The following is an 18,176-nucleotide window of genomic DNA, read 5'->3' on the forward strand; positions in this document are numbered from 1 at the left end:
ATTTGATGAACAATTTTATTCGCAGGGAAATAACCTGAAATCAGCTGGGGCAGAGGTGTTGGGAAAATTGTTGACACGCAATAAGACTCTTATTAGGTGAGAATTATTTTCTGTAATACACAATATTGCAAGTGTTTTGAATTAAATATTGATTATTTTAAATATACTGTATTTGTTTGAAAATTGTGTTGTGTACCGGTACTTACAATTGAAATGTATTACAAGTATATATAGCCACAAACAGAAAAAGTGAAGGATGCAGGGGGTCAACGTACATACATTTTGTACAATAAAGAGGTAAAACCAATTCAATAGTCCAATATATTATAAGGTATCTAAACTAACCATTCACATATTTGCTTTGTGTTTTAGGCAACAAAGTAAAATAGTGTAATATCAAATAATATATTTAATCAAATATTTATAAATGTTGGTTTTACAACATGTTGAGGGCCAATAAAAAAACAACCTACTTGACGATTATGGCCCTGAGGCTGCACTTTAGACTCCCCTGCCTCACTGTATGTATGGCCTAATTAGGACTGATGGCTTCCCCACACAATGCAAACAACCTGCTTCTTAGGTGCCTGTGAATATTTTCATTCATTCAGGTAACGGTATTTTCAGGGCTTTATGAATCCATCGCAAAAAGACTGCTCACATTGTCATGGAAGTCATCAGTTCTTGCTCACAGACTTAGATAGGACCTATCTAGTCTGAGTCCTAGCAGATGTCTTATATCACTGTAGCTTAACAACCACAGTAAAGCGTAACAAACCTTGTCTGGGCATGACCCCTCATGTAGAGAATACATCCTTTGGATCCTGCACCAGGCCCTCAGATTTGAGCTGTCCTACCTAATAAGTCTGTAAGCCAAACTGATCAAGTTGGTTATTGAATGCAAGAGTTGCATACACTGCCAATCATTTTGCTAAAAAAGACAAAAATATTTTGACAGGTTAGGACTGGACTGGAATGCTCTTGGAGTGTGGGACAAAGCCTTCACTATTTTTTGCGAAGGTCTGGGCTCCAACGGTGCACTAACACATCTCGACCTGAGTAACAATCAGATCAACCATCATGGAACATTGGAGCTTGCTGAGGCACTCAAACGCAACAGCACACTGAAAGTGCTAGGTGAGACATACCCACCTTAAAACATCCATCTATTTTCTACTGCTTATCACTCACAGGGTTGCGAGGGTGATTAGACAAATTTTAATGATGCACAAGGGAAATTGTTCCACACAGTAGCTCAGTTACAAAGGATGGAAATAATAATGCAGATATGAAGTATACTAAAAATGTACCGTAGTAGCAATATATAATATAACATATATGTAATATTTACATATTATATATAAGGTATATGATATATACTGCCTGCGATGAGGTGGCGACTTGTCCAGGGTGCACCCTGCCTTCCGCCCAAATGCAGCTGGGATAGGCTCCAGCACCCCCCGTGATCCTGAATGGGAAAAAAGCGGTAGGAAATGGATGGATGGGTGATATATATGATACAGCTGGAGCCTATCCCAGCTGCACTTGTACTATAATATATTACCCATCCATTTACTACCGCTTGTCCCTTTCGGGGTACTGTATTATGTTGTTCAAAAATATTATATACAATTTGCTATATAGTTTTGTTTTATTTTCACAGCCCTCATGTTCACTTCGGAATCACCTTTTAATCACATGAATAAACAAGGTAACTACCTCTAACCTGCAGCCATAGTGACCCTGGACTATGGTAGGCCTTAAAGGCGAACTTCACTTTTTTTTAGTTTTGCCTATCGTTCACAATCATGAGTTACCTAAACTTCAGTCTTGCTTTTAAATGTTTTGATTTTTGAGAACATTATAACATAACTACAAAACGGTAAGAAAGTATGCTACCTGTGCTGCCCGTTCAGAGTATACTGCGCACCTGCAGATAGTGTGCCGTGAACGCACAGCGGTTTGTTATTACAGCTTAGCATAGCAGCGGAGAAAATTAAACAAAAGCCCAGAGCGAAGCGAATGACTTGCGTAAGATGATGGGTAAGTGCAAGTTCAACAATGTATAGCTGCAAAACGATCTTTTTAATGCATGCTTGAAGCCGGTGGATGGAAACAAATCAAATGTTTGGAACCCGGATGTGGAGGAGGGAAGCATTTGTAAGTAAGCATTGCGTTGAAAGTAAATGGAATGATCATGTAAAAGTGTCAAAAGATGCTGAAAGTACACAAGGATGAACTTAACCCCCCCAAATGAGTGTTTTGTGGGTGAAGTGGCGCCAATTGCCGAAGGAGATCAAAATGAGATGTTTACCAGTGAAATCATAATATTATATACAGTAAGCACATGTTAATTTCTCTTTGGGAGTAGTGTACTCAACTGTGAAACTATTAGGAGAATATAATCATCATATGCTATTTCGATTATTTATGACAATATTTTCAGGTCAGCTTCTAATGCCTATTATTTTCTCTAAGTTTATCCAGCAACTGGCATTAAAAACTAAAAAGGTCATCTGTTTAGTGTTTACACTTAATTTATGGTTGGGTGAGGAAGGCAAGAAGGATTTGCGAATGTCATCTTATCATGCTTAAATAAAAACGAGTACTTGCTTCTTAGCAATATGTTTTCAAAAATGGTTAAAAAGGTGTTCATACATACCAGATACAAAATGAGCAGAGCAAATTTAAATGTTATCCACATCGTCATCCAAATTCTACTTGAGACGTGCAAGCCACAATCGCCTTCTTTCTCTCTTTTTTTCACAACTTTGTGCAGATACTGTAGTGGTACTGTAGATGTTTCAATCTGTTTGCTCAATTATGACAGCTGCAAAAACACTGCAAAAGTTGACCATTTAGTTTTAGCAGAGAAGCTAACAGTCCCTCTCACAGACAATACATTGTTGTGCTTTCCTCTACCATTGCTTATGTCTGGTTGTTGTTGTTGTTGTTACATTAAAACATTTAATATCAAGAACACTGCACCTTTTGCAAGAAAACCCTTATATGGCAAATCTGAAAAACGATTATGATGTTTGCTCATATTTCCAGTCAGAAGTTTACGTACATTCGTCATGGAACTAATGTCCCTTAATTTTGGTGTCATCATCCTACACGACAGTTTGGACTTTGTTATTTTCCTATGTTTAGTATCACTTCCTGCCCCGGTGCTGTTTTTTGTCAGTATATTCTGTCTCTGTGTTTTTCACCATTTCACTTTCTGTTCCTTGTCTTGCCAGCACACCTGTTGCCCATTGCTTAGTTATATTTAGTTCCACATTGTCCCCATGCTGTTCTTCTTAATGCCAAAGTGTTCTGTTGCTATTTAGCTTCCTGCTAGAACTGTGCTACATTTCTTCTGCTGTGTGTCTAATTCAACAACTTTCCACTTGCTTGTCTCTTCTCCATCCTGGGATCACGACAACAGATGACAGGCGACATTGTCGCATTTGGGCTTTTAAAGATTTACTTGAATTGTTCGTTTTCTTGGGTGGAATTATTATACAATATACACGCTGACTTATTTTTGTGCACAACTTTGAATTTATTGCGATTTTATTTAATTTTCAACTCGGCCAGAGCCTTCTGTCACCATCAACAAGCTTCTCGCAGAATTCTGCCTGAATATTTGACCACTCTTTTTAGCAACATTAGTTCATTTAAATAGTTTGGGTAAATTGGCCCTAGTGTGTGAATGGTTGTCTGTCTGTTTGTCTGTGTAAAAATATCCCCAGAACATGAAGCTACTAACACAGTTCTTCACAGCTGATCCAATGCTCTTAGGATTGACAACCTTATAACTTTACTGATCTAAGCCCACTTTGTGTAATTATGGCAAAAAACTTCATCTTTGTTTCATATTCTCACTGTGAACAGATCTGAGATGGAACAATATTGGTCTTCTTGGAGGCAGGTATCTTGTAGCTGCTCTGCAGAGCAACCACAGTATAGAGCAATTGGAGCTGGCAGGAAACAACATACCCAGTGACACACTCAAGGCACTCGGTATGTCTGATTAAACTTGCTTTCTATATGTGTTTTGATCTTGTCTTGTTACTCTTGCATTTTTTTTGTTTACCTTAGTACTATTGTATAAAAGTAACAAGTAAAGGATGATATCTGCTTGCATAAGCGCCGGTGCATACATTCCTGGTGACTTGTACAAAACTGGAGCGTCAGCTCAAGCACACTTATTGGTCTTTTCTTGTATTTTAGTGAAGTCATTTACAAAAGGTAAACATGGTATGGTATATACAGCGAGAGTAAAAAGTATGTGATCCCTTGCTGAATTTGTTGGTTTGCCCACTAATAAAGACATGATCATTCTATACTTTTAATGGTAGATGTATTTAAACATGGTGAGATAGAATATCAAAAAGAAAATCCAGAAAATAACTTTAAGAAATATATTTTAATTGATTTGTATTTCATTGAGGGAAAAAAAAGTATTTTATCCCCTAGTGTGCATTAGGATTTTTGGCTTTCACAGAGCAGTTACACTCCCAATCAACTTGGGAATTGAAGACTGAATTGAAAACACCTGTTCTAACTAATCACCTGTATAAAAGACACCTGATCAGAGACTCAGACAGAGTCCAAGCTCTCCAACATGGGTAACACAAAAGAACTCTCTCAGGACCTCAGAGACAGGATTGTTGACCTGTACAATTCTGGAATGGGCTACAAAAACATTAGCAAGATGCTGGGAATCAAAGTAACAACCATTGGTGCAACTGTTAGAAAATTAAAAAAGTATAACATGACCATCAATAGACCTCGATCTGGTGCTCCACAGAAGATTTCACCTCGTGGGGTTGCAATGATCATGAGAAATGTGAGAAATCGTCCTGCAACCACTCAGCAGGAGTTAGTGAATGACCTCAAGGCAGCTGGGACCACAGTCACCAGGAAAACAGTTGGCAACACTTTGCGACGGAATGGGTTAAAATCCTGCAGTGCCCGAAAGGTACCCCTGCTTGAGAAGGCACATGTGGATGCCCGCCTAAAGTATGCCAATGATCACCTCAAAGATGTACAAAGTGATTGGGAGAAGGTTCTATGGTCAGACGAGACCAAAATTGAACTATTTGGCCTAAATTATACACGTCGTGTGTGGAGAAAGAAAAATGCTGCCTACGACCCAAAGAACACTGTGCCCACCATCAAGCATGGAGGTGGAAGCATTATGTTTTGGGGGTGTTTCTCTGCCAAGGGCACAGGGTTACTACACCGCATCAGTGGGAGGATGGATGGAGCCATGTACCATGCAGTCTTGAGGGACAACCTCCTCCCCTCTGCCAGGAAGCTGAAAATGGGCCGTGGTTGGGTCTTCCAACATGACAACGATCCAAAGCATGCAGCAAAGGCAACAAAGGAGTGGCTCAAGAAGAACCATATTAAGGTCATGGAGTGGCCCAGCCAGTCTCCGGACCTCAATCCTATTGAAAATCTATGGAGGGAGCTGAAGGTCCAAGTTGCCAAGCGACAGCCCACCAACCTGAATGATCTCGAGAGGATCTGCAAAGAAGAGTGGGCCAAAATTCCCCCTCATATGTGTGCTAACCTTGTGGTTAACTACCACAAACGTCTGACCGCTGTGCTTGCAAACAAAGGCTTTGCCACCAAGTATTAACTGCTTTTGTCTAGAGGGATCAAATACTTATTTCCCTCAATGAAATACAAATGAATTAAAATATATTATTGAAAGTTATTTTCTGGATTTTCGTTTTGATATTCTGTCTCTCCATGTTAGAATACATCTACCATTAAAAGTATAGAATGATCATGTCTTTATTAGTGGGCAAACCAACAAAATCAGCAAGGGATCAAATACTTTTTACTCTCACTGTATATATATATGTGCTACCAGGAGCTAGCAGCTACACAACAGCTAAGCACACAATAACTCACAATCTACACATACGTAATAAGTGTCCTTAATATTATAGTCTAAAAAATTACTTTTGTAAACAACCAATTATAGTTGCATATTATTACTTGCAGATATGTCTCCAAGACAGAAGTGTATTAGAAAGTATTCAGTCACAATCGATGCCTGCATCATTCAGCTTACTATGTCATTAGCTTAATTTAATGAATTATTTTATCCTTTAGGTGTCGCCAAAAACACCTTATTAAGCCACTTAAAAAGCATAAGTCTTTCATGAGATTGGTGTTTTTATCGCTACCATTCGCTTTATGAGTAATTTCACTTGATCAAGCCTTTTCTAACATTCCACATTACAAAAAATAAAAGTATGCACTATTAATTGGGCTGATATCATATTGCGTTAATTTTGGTATCAGCCAATACGCAACTCCAAAATCGGTATCGTATCAGAAGGGAAATAATTGCATCGGCAGACCCCTAATCTATCTAATCCATACCTCAATCTGTAATAGCTCAAACCTTTTAAAGGAGTATTTAATCATTATTTTGGACAGTATCAGTTTTGATTTTCCACAGTAAATTTTATATAAAAATAATTAGGATGTGATGCAATTTAGGAAAACGTTTTGAAGGCAAGCGTGCACAGTGTACAAGTGTTTGTCATTGCCACGGTTCAATGCCAAGTGATGGAAACAGTCAGTTGACACCAGTATCATACTTCATGTTAATTTGAAAGATCCTATAAATAGGGATATGCGAAACCAAATTAGAGAAGTGCTACAACATTCAAAAGAGGTAATTTTCTTTTGTCAGTGGAACGCACAATGACTGCGAGTCATAATGGGTGTGTTGTTTTATATCATATGCCAAGTTTGGCAGTATGAAAAACAAGAGGAGATTGGCTTCCATTTTGATGGTGAAATTCTTTGCACTTTGGTTGTTTCTCCTCTTCAGAGCAGATTGTAGGACGCAACACAGACCGAAGATCCGCCTTGATAGAGAGTCACAGCAGAACCCAGGTCCTCAGCAGGGAGATTCAGAGCCTGAAACAGGAGAAAGGACAACAGGTACTTTAGGCACTACATAAATAGTTTGGACAGGAGATAGTCATATTCACTTTGATCTCTGAGTAGACTACATTATAAAAATGCAGATACTTCTGTTACTGTATGTAAGTGTCTAAGATGAACCTGCAAGGTGACAGTAAATAGAAGTAAAGTGTTTGGTTTTGGGTGATAATTAATACAAATTACTACATATTTGTTTAATTTAAAGACATAGTAAAATATCACACCTGTGAAATATAACACAAATCATGTGCTTTTTGCCACTCAATCCCTCATCAACTATACTGGACACTAAAAATATTGAATAAGCAAATCATACTAAAGTGTATGAAAATGAGTGTCTAGTTGATAGAAAAGCGCTATATAAATATAATCCATTGTTATTATTATTATTATTAGAACCAACAAACTCTAAAATCAAATTTAAAAAGTGTTGTTGTAACACACCTTTACCACTATGGGTAGCTCAACATTCTGCATCCTCTTTTATTGTAGTTGTTAAAATCACTTAGTGATATTTTTTTTATCCTTGACCAGATTATTAGTATGGTAGTACCTCAATTTAGGAGCTTTATAAATTCTGTGACGAAGCTGTTGATTCAAAACACTGATACATGTATCTTAAATGAATGGCTCCCACAGAAATTAATTTAAATTACTTTAATTGGGGATTGACGCCCCATCAAAACAGCACAATTCTAACATGCAAAATGCTTTTTAAATATGGATATTTTTTAAATTTTCAGGTAAAACATACTGTATAAAAACAATACTATAGAACATACTACTAACAACTACAGTAGTTTTTAAAGTCATGTAATAATATTGTACAGTATTTACCATGGAGAGTGGACTTCTACAGTATCTCGGTCCATGGTCAAACACACCATCAGCAGCTATTACACATTTTCATGGATAAAAGGTCTGCTGTTTGAATATTATTTTAACATTCTTGGCTGGCGTTATACTCTTTCTATTTTATAGATATTATTTTAACATTCTCTGCTGGCGTTACTCATTCTGCTTCAGTATGGTGACAATGAGCAGTCATATGCTCAAATTGCTTTGCAAAGGTGGCGACAAGCTCCATTATGTTTTTGATGAGTTTTTAAAACAAAACAATTAGCTGAGAGACTCTTTTCTCAAAACATTCCTAGGTTGTGGTACTTTTAAAATAATATACCACTGTACTGTCTTGAAAGAAAATAGTCAGCATAAGTATAATTATACTTTTTAGAACAGGCAAACAAATGACTAAATACCAAGGTTCAGTTCCATAGTATTACTCCTGTTAAATTTGTTTTTTAGATTATTATTACTAGTTGTACTGTTAGCCGCCTGCTGCTTCTAATAACAATATAATATGCATGTACTTAATAATACATTTACTGTAGGTTTACTATTAAGTTAAAATGTAAATATGAATTATTTTTGCTTTGCTTCTCCACTTTAGTTCCAAAACTTGATGGTCACTATTGACAAGCAGAGAGAAGAGATGGGACGATCAAGCAGGTAAGAACATATAATTCACCCATAACACACCACAGTCAGCGTACTAACTTCTGACCACAACTCTACATTACTATGAAATATACCATAGCTTTTGTTTTGCTTTTCAGATACCATTACACTTAAATAGACACAACATAAAGACTCCATGTCGCTCAACGTCAAAGTGATTTCATTATCATGACTTTAAATCACCATTTTGAAATATTGCCTGCTTTACTTGCTCTATTTTTTTTCACATGTTAGGTCCACCAACATACAGATCAGGCAACTGCAGGAAGCTCTAAACGGGAGGAAGTCTGCTGTAAATGCTCTCACTACCAGGTGATGATATTTTCACCCAATATTTATTCTATAAAGCAGTGTGTTTGCACCCTGACCCTCATTCTAGAAAAGTTTGATAAACAGAATAACACAAATCTACTATGCAGACACATGTTTTTTCTGCATGGTTTTGGGCACTATAAGTCGATGCTGCTATAAGACTTCCTCCTCAAGTATTTAGCGCTTAACATATAAAACAATAATGTGATGAATAAACTGATTTTTGCAGCCACTAAGAAAAGAGTCTCTCCTTCAACAAATACTGTAGTTTCATGTTTACAATGTGCAGATTGCAGATGATGGAGGCTGCCCTTGCACTCTCTGAGCAGAAAAATCACAACTTAGCCGAGGTGATCGCAAAACTGAAGGTTGAGAAAGAGCAACAGCTTGATGTGCGGAACAAAGAGAAGAAAAAAGAACAAGAGGTATAAAGACACATTAAAGGACTAAAAGGTGCATGTTATATTTTGACTTCTGGTGGGTTATTAAGTTGATCTCTGAACAGCAAAAGGTACGAAATTGTTTAAATAAACAAGTTAAAATTGCCGCAGGTCACTAAAGAAGCAACTGCCGTTAGCGAGCAGATATTAGCTGAGGCACTGACTGCTGCAGTTTTTAAAATGTAGAAGAAAAATTAAATTCCCAAAACCTTCAGTGTCATCTGAATCAAATGAATCTCTGGGCACCGGAAACGGAGGGGAAGCAAGATTTGATGTTGGATACAGAACACAATGGGAAACAAAACTTGATACTACAAAAAATGGTAAATCACTTAGAAAATGCACGATTGGATCATAATGCAGATATGGAAAGAGTAATCAGATACACCAAAGAAGATCACAAAGTAGACCTGAAAAGAGTTACTAGAGACCTTAAAGAAGATCAAAAAGCAGACCTGGAAAGAGTAACAAGAGAACTTAAACATCTGAGAACAGCAACATTGGAATACAAAGAAAATCTGAGAAGTCTGCAGGAAAATATAGCAAGTCTGCAAACTCAGAATAATAACATGAGAAGAGATTTTCAGGAAATACGTCAAGAAGTGAATATTCCCCAAGAATAAATTATTGCAGTGAAACGAGACAACATTATGCTGAGGAATACCATAGGTGACATGGATCAGGACAAACAAGTTATCTCATCATGACAGGGCACTGAATTAAACCAAGGTCTTACACAAAAGTTGCGAATAATGGAGAAGAACCAGATGCATCCACTGAATGAAAGAAACAATAACACCACACCGGCCATCCTTGTGAAACTCGTAAACAGCAAATCTAAAATGGCACTGCTGAAACAGGAAAAGAAGCTCAAGGGTAAAAAAACACTCTTTTTTCCGAGCGGGTCTCTTGTCTCTCTAGTATGTGTGAGTGACAGGAGGAGAAGCTCTGGCTTGCCCTCTAGACCCCAGATATAGGAAGATGTCATTTTTTTGATAGGAAAAAGAAATGAGAATCTAAGTTGAGTGTTGTAACCTGCGAATGGATCAGGATAAAAAAATTATCTCATTGTGACAGGGCACCGAATTAAACCAAGGTCCGACATGGGAGAAAACAATTCTACCTCTAAATCACTTTAAAAATTCATTCAAAAACCATCACCAATACTTCATTTACGTTACATAATCTGTATAATAACCAAGCTGTAGCGACATAGTTTTTGTAAGAGCGAACACTGAGGAACTCTTTTTCTATCGTAGTAACACATCGGCGTGCTTCGGTATTAGCCTTAAAAGCTGACTATGGCAAAAGATAAGCTAGCTTCTCCGTCAGCACAAAACATGTTTTGAGTTTTTAATTTACAACACCGTGATCGGACACCTATCTGTACTGACTGAAAAACATGAACAATCATATTACAGTATCTGTAAAGTATTAGCCCCCATTTCATGTTTTAAACAGCTAGCCAAACAGCATATGTACTGTAGTTGTAATAACACCATTACCTGCTGCATGTATCATCATCAATATAAAGTGTGACTCACTCGATAGACAGTTGTCTCTTTGCTCCAGCTGGCTGGGGACGTTTTTTTCCCCGGTTTATTTTGGCTAAGTGCGCCATTTATGTCGAAATAGCTTGTCTCCAAATTCCACATTTGCAGCTTCGAGTCGCTTTCACATGACACTTTAGACTTTCCTCTGCTCCAACATTTCACCCTCTTCCTTTGTGCTCCCTTCTATAAACAGCAGTTCATCTTCTGTTCATTCAGTTTAAAAAAGTATAAGCTTGTAAATCCTCATTTGTCCAAAAATGGTGATTTTCGTTATTTGTTACCAAGTCTGCTATGATTAAGAACACGCACAAGCGTTTTGTATCCAGAAGTAGGAACAAAAGTTGTTGCCAGAAGTCAGACGTGTGTTGCTATGGAAATCAAATTTATTGCGCGGAAGAAGTCAGTCAATTATTTGAATGACTAAGTTACGGTAAATATTGTACATAGTACATATTTTGACATGAATGTGTCTGTTACTACATTATACAGTATATACACTTGCAGTGTGTTAATAAAACGTTAATGAAGGGTTTTGAAGTTGACTTAGGAGGCTTTGAAGGTTACAACGGTGCCTCCCATTGGCCGCATCATCGTTTTTTTTTTAGCTTCTTTAAAATCCTAAACAAAAAAAAATACGGGTGTTCTTGTCTCATAATGATTGTGATCTATAGTGAAGTGAATTGAAGTATATCTATATAGCGCTTTTCTCTAGAAACTCAAAGCACTTTTACCTAGTGAAACCCATTATCCAAGTTACATTTAAACCAGTGTGCGTGGCACTGGGAGCAGGTGGGTAAAGTGTCTTGCCCAAGGACACAACGGCAGTGACTAAGATGCTGGAAGCGGGGATTGAACCTGCTACCCTTAAGTTGCACAGCCGCTCTACCAACCAGCCACACCGCCCCAAAACTATAGGCAAAATTCCCAAAAAAGTGCAGTTTACACAGTGTTTTGTTCAGGAGAGAACACACACTAGCTAATACAAATAGTAACAGAAGAAATTCACAAATTAAAGGAATGGTTTGACAAAAACAGACTATCCGTAAACCTCAGTAAAACTAAAATTATGCTACTCGGTAACAGTAGAACAGAAAGTCAAACACAAATACAAATAGGCGGAGTAGATACTGAAACAGTAAATGAAATCAAATTTCTAGGTGTAATAATTGATGATGAAAATTAACTGGAAAGTTCATATAAAAAATATATAACATAAAGTGGCAAGACATACATCAATACTGAACAAAGCTAAATATGTATTGGACCAAAAATCACTTCATTTTCTTTACTGCTTGCTAGTGTTACCATATCTGAGTTATTGTGTGTGAAATATGGGAAAATAACTACAAAAGTACACTTCATTCATTAACTGTGTTACAAAAAAGATCAATTAGAATAATACTAATGTTAGCTATAGAGAACATACACACCCTTTACCCTGCGATGAGGTGGAGACTTGTCCAGGGTGTACCCCGCCTTCCGTCCGATTGTAGCTGAGATAAGCGCCAGTGCCCCCCGCGACCCTAAAAAGGAATAAGTGGTAGAAAATGAATGGATGGACAAACCCTTTATTTATGGAGTCAAAAATACTGCAATTCTACGACATAGTGAATTTGCAAACACCTAAAATTCTGCACAAAGCAAACTATAATCTGCTACCCAAGAATTTACAACAATTCTTCTCAACAAAAGAGGAGAAATATAACCTCAGAGAAAAAATAGTTAATTAGTGAATAGACTATTTTCCATATTTTACTACAAACCTGCATCAAATTAAATTACATTTTGATTGTGCCACATAAATAAAAAAGTGTCAAAAACATTTGAAATGGGATAAATGGGAATACAATTTCGCTTAGTACCATTTAGCCAGCGATGACAGTGCTAAAGGCAAAGCAAGTTTATTTATAGAGCACAATTAGCAAACATGGCAATTCAAAGTGCTTTCCAGAAAAAAAAAGAAAAAAAATTAATTAGCGTGATTCAAATCATAATCATAAAATAAAACAATCATAATCCAAATTAAAATCAAAGCGTGTTTATCAAATAATTTAAGTTGTCATGTGTAAAATTAAATCAGTGTTTTTAGATGTGTCCAGACATCTTTTTTTTTCTGAGGGCATCATACTAAAAATAAATCTATGCGTTAATCCACTACATTTTCTGCATTAAACATGTTCAAACACATCCAATGTCGTCCCATTATTATATGCTACTCTATTTGAACTAAACATTAACATACTACTTTACTTAAATGTGAAAAAAAACTAATTGTGTAATATCTAATGATTAGAATGTGCTGGGGCCCAGTAAAAAGAAAAAAGATCTGAGGGCCAAACATCTACCCCAGACTGCACAATGGACACTTGTGTTTTAAATACATTTATAAAATTGTATGCTGTATCTCTCATATGTTTTGTCTTTTACTAAAAGCAAATGGAAAAATGTAATTAAAAACCACAATTGTGATGACTCAAGACTTTTGCACAGTACTTACAGTAAGCAGTCAGGTGGGGTTCTCTACATTATTCCACTGCTAAAAGTCAACTCACCTATGGAAACCATAACATAATTACAGTTTATAATTAATGAGCCGCAATATTTTACCATTTGTTTTCCAATCTATCCGTAGGAACGCATTTCCAGAGATGACAAGCTTCTAAGAGACATTAAAAATCTGACGGAAACTAATGTCCAACAGAAAAACTACGTAAGTTACAGTAATTGTGTATTTTCATGAATATTATATTTCTGTTGTGACCCTGCGATTGCTGGCATTATAAACTGTGCATGTTGAAAAGACAAACTGGGGATTGTGATGTATCATGTTGCAATTGTGTATGCATGTTCGAAATGAACTCAAACCATAAACATAACCATTATTTCTGTGCTTTTAAAGATAGAGGAGGTGGAGCGCAGGTGCAAGTCTCAGCAGCAGCAACTTTTTGAGCTGAAGCAGGAACTGACCAACAGTACAGCTGAGTTCAAGCTCAAGCTAGCACAGACAGAAGGCAATAAATCATCAACAAACAGTCACATTCTTTGCGGCATATTCCACACAAAATCCCTAAAAGATCATTTATGATCATTTCCTCTGATAGACCGCCTGGAAATAGAGAAGCGAATGTCCAAGCAAGCCCTTGAGGACCTAGATAATCGACGACAAAGAGAGGTACACCCTAGATCTTTGTTTTTAGGCCACAAATGAAGGCACATTGTTGATGATTTTTTTGTAAGGTAAACCTTACATAAAACTACTAGCAAGCAATGTCTCTGCAGGTTGAGACTGTGAATCGGCATCGAGGGGAAAATGAGAAAGCACTTCAGGAACGCATCGTCAAACTGGAAGGACAACGAATTCAGCTAGAAGAGGTTTGACCTTCGAGTTTGTGAAGCATATACTTTATACCAGGAGGTGTGATGACATATAGCTTGTAATGTCACGCAAATTTACAAATGCATTTTAAACAAAAGGTCGCTGACCCTAGACATAATAATAATGACAAGAATAGTATTTAATAAAATAGTTTTGGGACATCATGGTGGCCTTCCGGTTAGTATGTTGACCTTACCATCAGGAGATTGAGGGTTGAATCTTCGTTCTCGCATCTGTGTGTGGAGTTTGCATCTTCTCCCCATGCTTTTGCCCACATTTCAAAATGAAGCATGTTAGGTAAGTTGGAGACTTGAAATCGTCCATTGGTGTGAATGGGATTGCAGCAGGTCCAGGGTGTGCCCAGCCACTTGCTCACAGTCAGCTGGGATAGGCTCCATCTCACATTTGCCCTATTAAGGGAAAGTAGTATAGAAAATGAATGGATGAAAAAAAATGGTGGTCATATGTGGTAAAACGGCTGCATTTTAATGCTCTTGTCATAACCATGCCTTGCCTCTTTTATAGGATCTGAGTAGGACTAAAGCGGCGTGTGTGGCAGAGAGATCCCTGGCAGAAGAGCAACTGGGGAATGTCCGCGCGCAAGTGCGCCAGGAGGAGGTACATTTAAAATATAAAAACTGTTTTATTGTAACATGGTACCATCCAGTGTAGTTTTTAAATTAAGGGTGGGAAAACTTTGGGCTCAAGGGTTTCATTGTTGTGAATGGGTGTTTGAAACATGTGCTAGCATTGTGCAAGAATGCAAGTTGTTTGCCATATTTTTCCCTTTTCAATTCAAATTGCAAAGAAGAAACAACGGAGAGAAACAAATGACTCGAAAAAGCCAGCTGTATTTGCTGGCGAGCACAAGAGGAATTTAATGATAAGTAATCAATTGCTAGACATTTGGGCGGTATAGCTCGGTTTGAAGAACGGCCATGCCAGCAACTTGAGGGTTCCTGGTTTGATATCCCACTTTAGCCATCCTAATCACTGCCGTTTACCCACCTGCTCCCAGTGCCACACACTGGTTTAAATGTAACTTTGATATTGGGTTTCACTATGTAAAGCGTTTTGAGTCACTGCAGAAAAGCGCTATATAATTCACTTCACTAAACAAAAGACAGTATTAAATTACAGGGTGTACCCCGCCTTCCGCCCGATTGTAGCTGAGATAGGCGCCAGTGCCCCCCGCGACCCCGAAAGGGAATAAGCGGTAGAAAATGGATGGATGAATGGATGGAGACAAACCAGACTAAACAGCAAACGATATGTCGCCCACCTCTGTGCTAATTGCTGTGCACATTATGCGTTTCTATATGCATATATATATATATATATATATATATATATATATATATATATATATATATATATATATATGTATGTATGTATGTATGTATGTGTGTGTGTGTATACATGTGTGTATATATATATATATATATATATATATATATATATATATATATATATATATGTATATATATACACACACACACAGTGGGGCGAAAAAGTATTTAATTAGCCACCGATTGTGCAAGTTCTCCCACTTAAAATATATATATATATATATATATGTGTGTGTGTGTGTGTACGTGTATACATGTGTATATATGTGTATATATATATATGTGTGTATACGTGTATACATGTGTATGTGTGTATATATATATATATACACACACACACACACAGTGGGGCAAAAAAGTATTTAATCAGCCACCGATTGTGCAAGTTCCCCCACTTAAAATGATGACAGAGGTCTGTAATTTTTATCATAGGTACAGTTCAACTGTGAGAGACAGAATGTGAAAAAAAATCCAGGAATTCACATTGTAGGAATTTTAAAGAATGTATTTGTAAATTATGGTGGAAAATATGTATTTGGTCAACCATTCAAAGCTCTCACTGATAGAAGGAGGTTTTGGCTCAAAATCTCACGATACATGGCCCAATTCATTCTTTCCTTAACACGGATCAATCATCCTGTCCTCTTAGCAGAAAAACAGCCCCAAAGCATGATGTTTCCACCCCCGTGCTTCACAGTAGGTATGGTGTTCTTGGGATGCAACTCAGTATTCTTCTTCCTCCAAACACCACGAGTTGAGTTTATACCAAAAAGTTCTATTTTGGTTTCATCTGACCACATGAGATTCTCCCAGTCCGCAGCTGTATCATCCATGGGCTCTCTGGCAAACTTTAGACGGGCCTGGACATGGCTTAAGCAGGGGGACACGTCTGACACTGCAGGATTTGATTCCCTGTCGGCGTAGTGTGTTACTGATGGTAACCTTTGTTACTTTGTTCCCAGCTCTCTGCAGATCATTCACCAGGTCCCCCCTTGTGGTTTAGGGATTTTTGCTCACCTTTCTCATGATCTTTTTTACCCCACGGGTTGATATCTTGCGTGGAGCCCCAGATCGAGGGAGATTATCAGTGGTCTTGTATGTCTTCCATTTTCTGATAATTGCTCCCACAGTTGATTTTTTTCACACCAAGCTGATTGCCTATTGTAGATTCACTCTTCCCAATCTGGTGCAGGTCTACAATTATTTTCCTGGTGTCCTTCGACAGCTCTTTGGTCTTGGCCATAGTGGAGTTTGGAGTCTGACTGTTTGAGACTGTGGACAGGTGTCTTTTATACAGATAACAAGTTCAAACAAGTGCCATTAATACAGGTAACGAGTGGAGGACAGAAGAGCTTCTTAAAGAAGAAGTTACAGGTCTGTGAGAGCCAGAGATCTTCCTTGTTTGAAGTGACCAAATACTTATTTTCCACCATAATTTACAAATAAATTATTTAAAATTAAATTACAATGTGAATTCCCTGATTTTTTTTTTTCACATTCTGTCTCTCACAGTTGAAGTGTACCTATGATGAAAATTACAGACCTCTGTGATCATTTTAAGTGGGAGAACTTGCACAATCGGTGGCTGACTAAATACTTTTTTGCCCCACTGTGTATATATATATATATATATATATATATATATATATATATATATATATATATATATATACATATATATATATATATATATATATATATATATATATATTATATGTGTGTGTGTGTGTATATGTATATATGTGTATAATAGCACTGCTCCCGGAGAGGACTCACAAAGTGCTTTACATGGTTAAAATACAAACAGTACAATCAAAATAGCATGATGCAACAACAGACATTGCAAATAAAATAATACACATCATAACAAAAATAACCAATATATAAAATCATTGTTTTAAAGCCTTGCTAAATGACAAGTACCTCTTCTGACTGTTCCCCTTCTTTCCAATCCTGACTCCTGTGAGCAGCAGGCACATGTATCATCGTTGGAGGAGAAGCTTCGCTCAGTGCGCTCCTCCATACAGGAGATCCAACTGCAGTCTTCCCAACAAAAACAAATCATCTCAGAGCAGCAGGCTAAAAACAGACAGCAGATCATTGAGACAGACAGCCTGCGCCGCAAGATCGAGGAGCTCCAGCAGGTCTGGACACTCTCAAACACACAACAATAACGTGGCAGCCTAGCCTGACTAAAAATGTTCACTCTTTTCTTTGACTTAATGTTTGCAAACCCTTACTGATGAATCGCATGAAAGTGTATGAGATATAAAATAATAATGACGTACATCTTCAATAATTTTTAAAAACATCAATTCACATATTAAATTAATGTTCTGTAATTGTTACGACAGAGAAAATATTTCACAAATACCAAGCAGAGGATTAGTTTGGCACTGTAGAGCGGTTACAACCACAGTTGGGCATCAATGGGGATCCATATAATTGTGTATGTCTTTACATTACGATTGTCTCAGAGCCATCCAAATGTTTATCTGTTGATTGCCATTCCTGCCGACCTGAAGACACATTGGTGCTGCCACAGAGGTGGCTAAGCAGCAAACTGTTTAAGTCCGTACATCGTGTGGAGCCACTTCACTAAATCAATAATTCTCCATTGTAGCAAACTATAGTTCTTAAATTATTATTATCACTGGAGGACAAT

The 18,176-nt window shown here is 37.3% G+C and overlaps 1 protein-coding gene and 1 long non-coding RNA gene across 5 annotated transcripts in view; one reads left to right on the plus strand and one right to left on the minus strand.

Moving 5' to 3' along the window:
- The window catches only part of lrrc45 (leucine rich repeat containing 45), a 31,652-nt gene that overhangs the window by 8,119 nt on the left and 5,357 nt on the right, over nt 1-18,176 (plus strand). For 2 of the 4 annotated variants that reach the window (XM_061908725.1, XM_061908726.1), the window contains 14 exons: nt 26-96; nt 959-1,137; nt 1,664-1,711; nt 3,880-4,008; nt 6,848-6,960; nt 8,414-8,472; nt 8,716-8,793; nt 9,083-9,218; nt 13,419-13,496; nt 13,686-13,797; nt 13,888-13,958; nt 14,066-14,158; nt 14,688-14,780; nt 17,482-17,655. In XM_061908725.1, the coding sequence (XP_061764709.1) occupies nt 26-96; nt 959-1,137; nt 1,664-1,711; nt 3,880-4,008; nt 6,848-6,960; nt 8,414-8,472; nt 8,716-8,793; nt 9,083-9,218; nt 13,419-13,496; nt 13,686-13,797; nt 13,888-13,958; nt 14,066-14,158; nt 14,688-14,780; nt 17,482-17,655 (1,434 nt within the window). The remainder of the gene's footprint in view (nt 1-25; nt 97-958; nt 1,138-1,663; nt 1,712-3,879; nt 4,009-6,847; nt 6,961-8,413; nt 8,473-8,715; nt 8,794-9,082; nt 9,219-13,418; nt 13,497-13,685; nt 13,798-13,887; nt 13,959-14,065; nt 14,159-14,687; nt 14,781-17,481; nt 17,656-18,176) is intronic. The other 2 variants (XM_061908728.1, XM_061908727.1) reach the window with 2 other exon arrangements.
- Nucleotides 12,216-17,650, minus strand: LOC133557861 (uncharacterized). The gene is made up of 3 exons (XR_009807857.1): nt 17,435-17,650; nt 14,359-14,572; nt 12,216-12,309 (listed from the first exon to the last, which is right to left on the minus strand). It is a non-coding gene; the product is annotated as an uncharacterized LOC133557861 (long non-coding RNA).

The sequence above is a fragment of the Nerophis ophidion genome, linkage group LG08 (genome assembly GCF_033978795.1).
Source record: "Nerophis ophidion isolate RoL-2023_Sa linkage group LG08, RoL_Noph_v1.0, whole genome shotgun sequence".
NCBI lineage: Eukaryota > Metazoa > Chordata > Actinopteri > Syngnathiformes > Syngnathidae > Nerophis > Nerophis ophidion.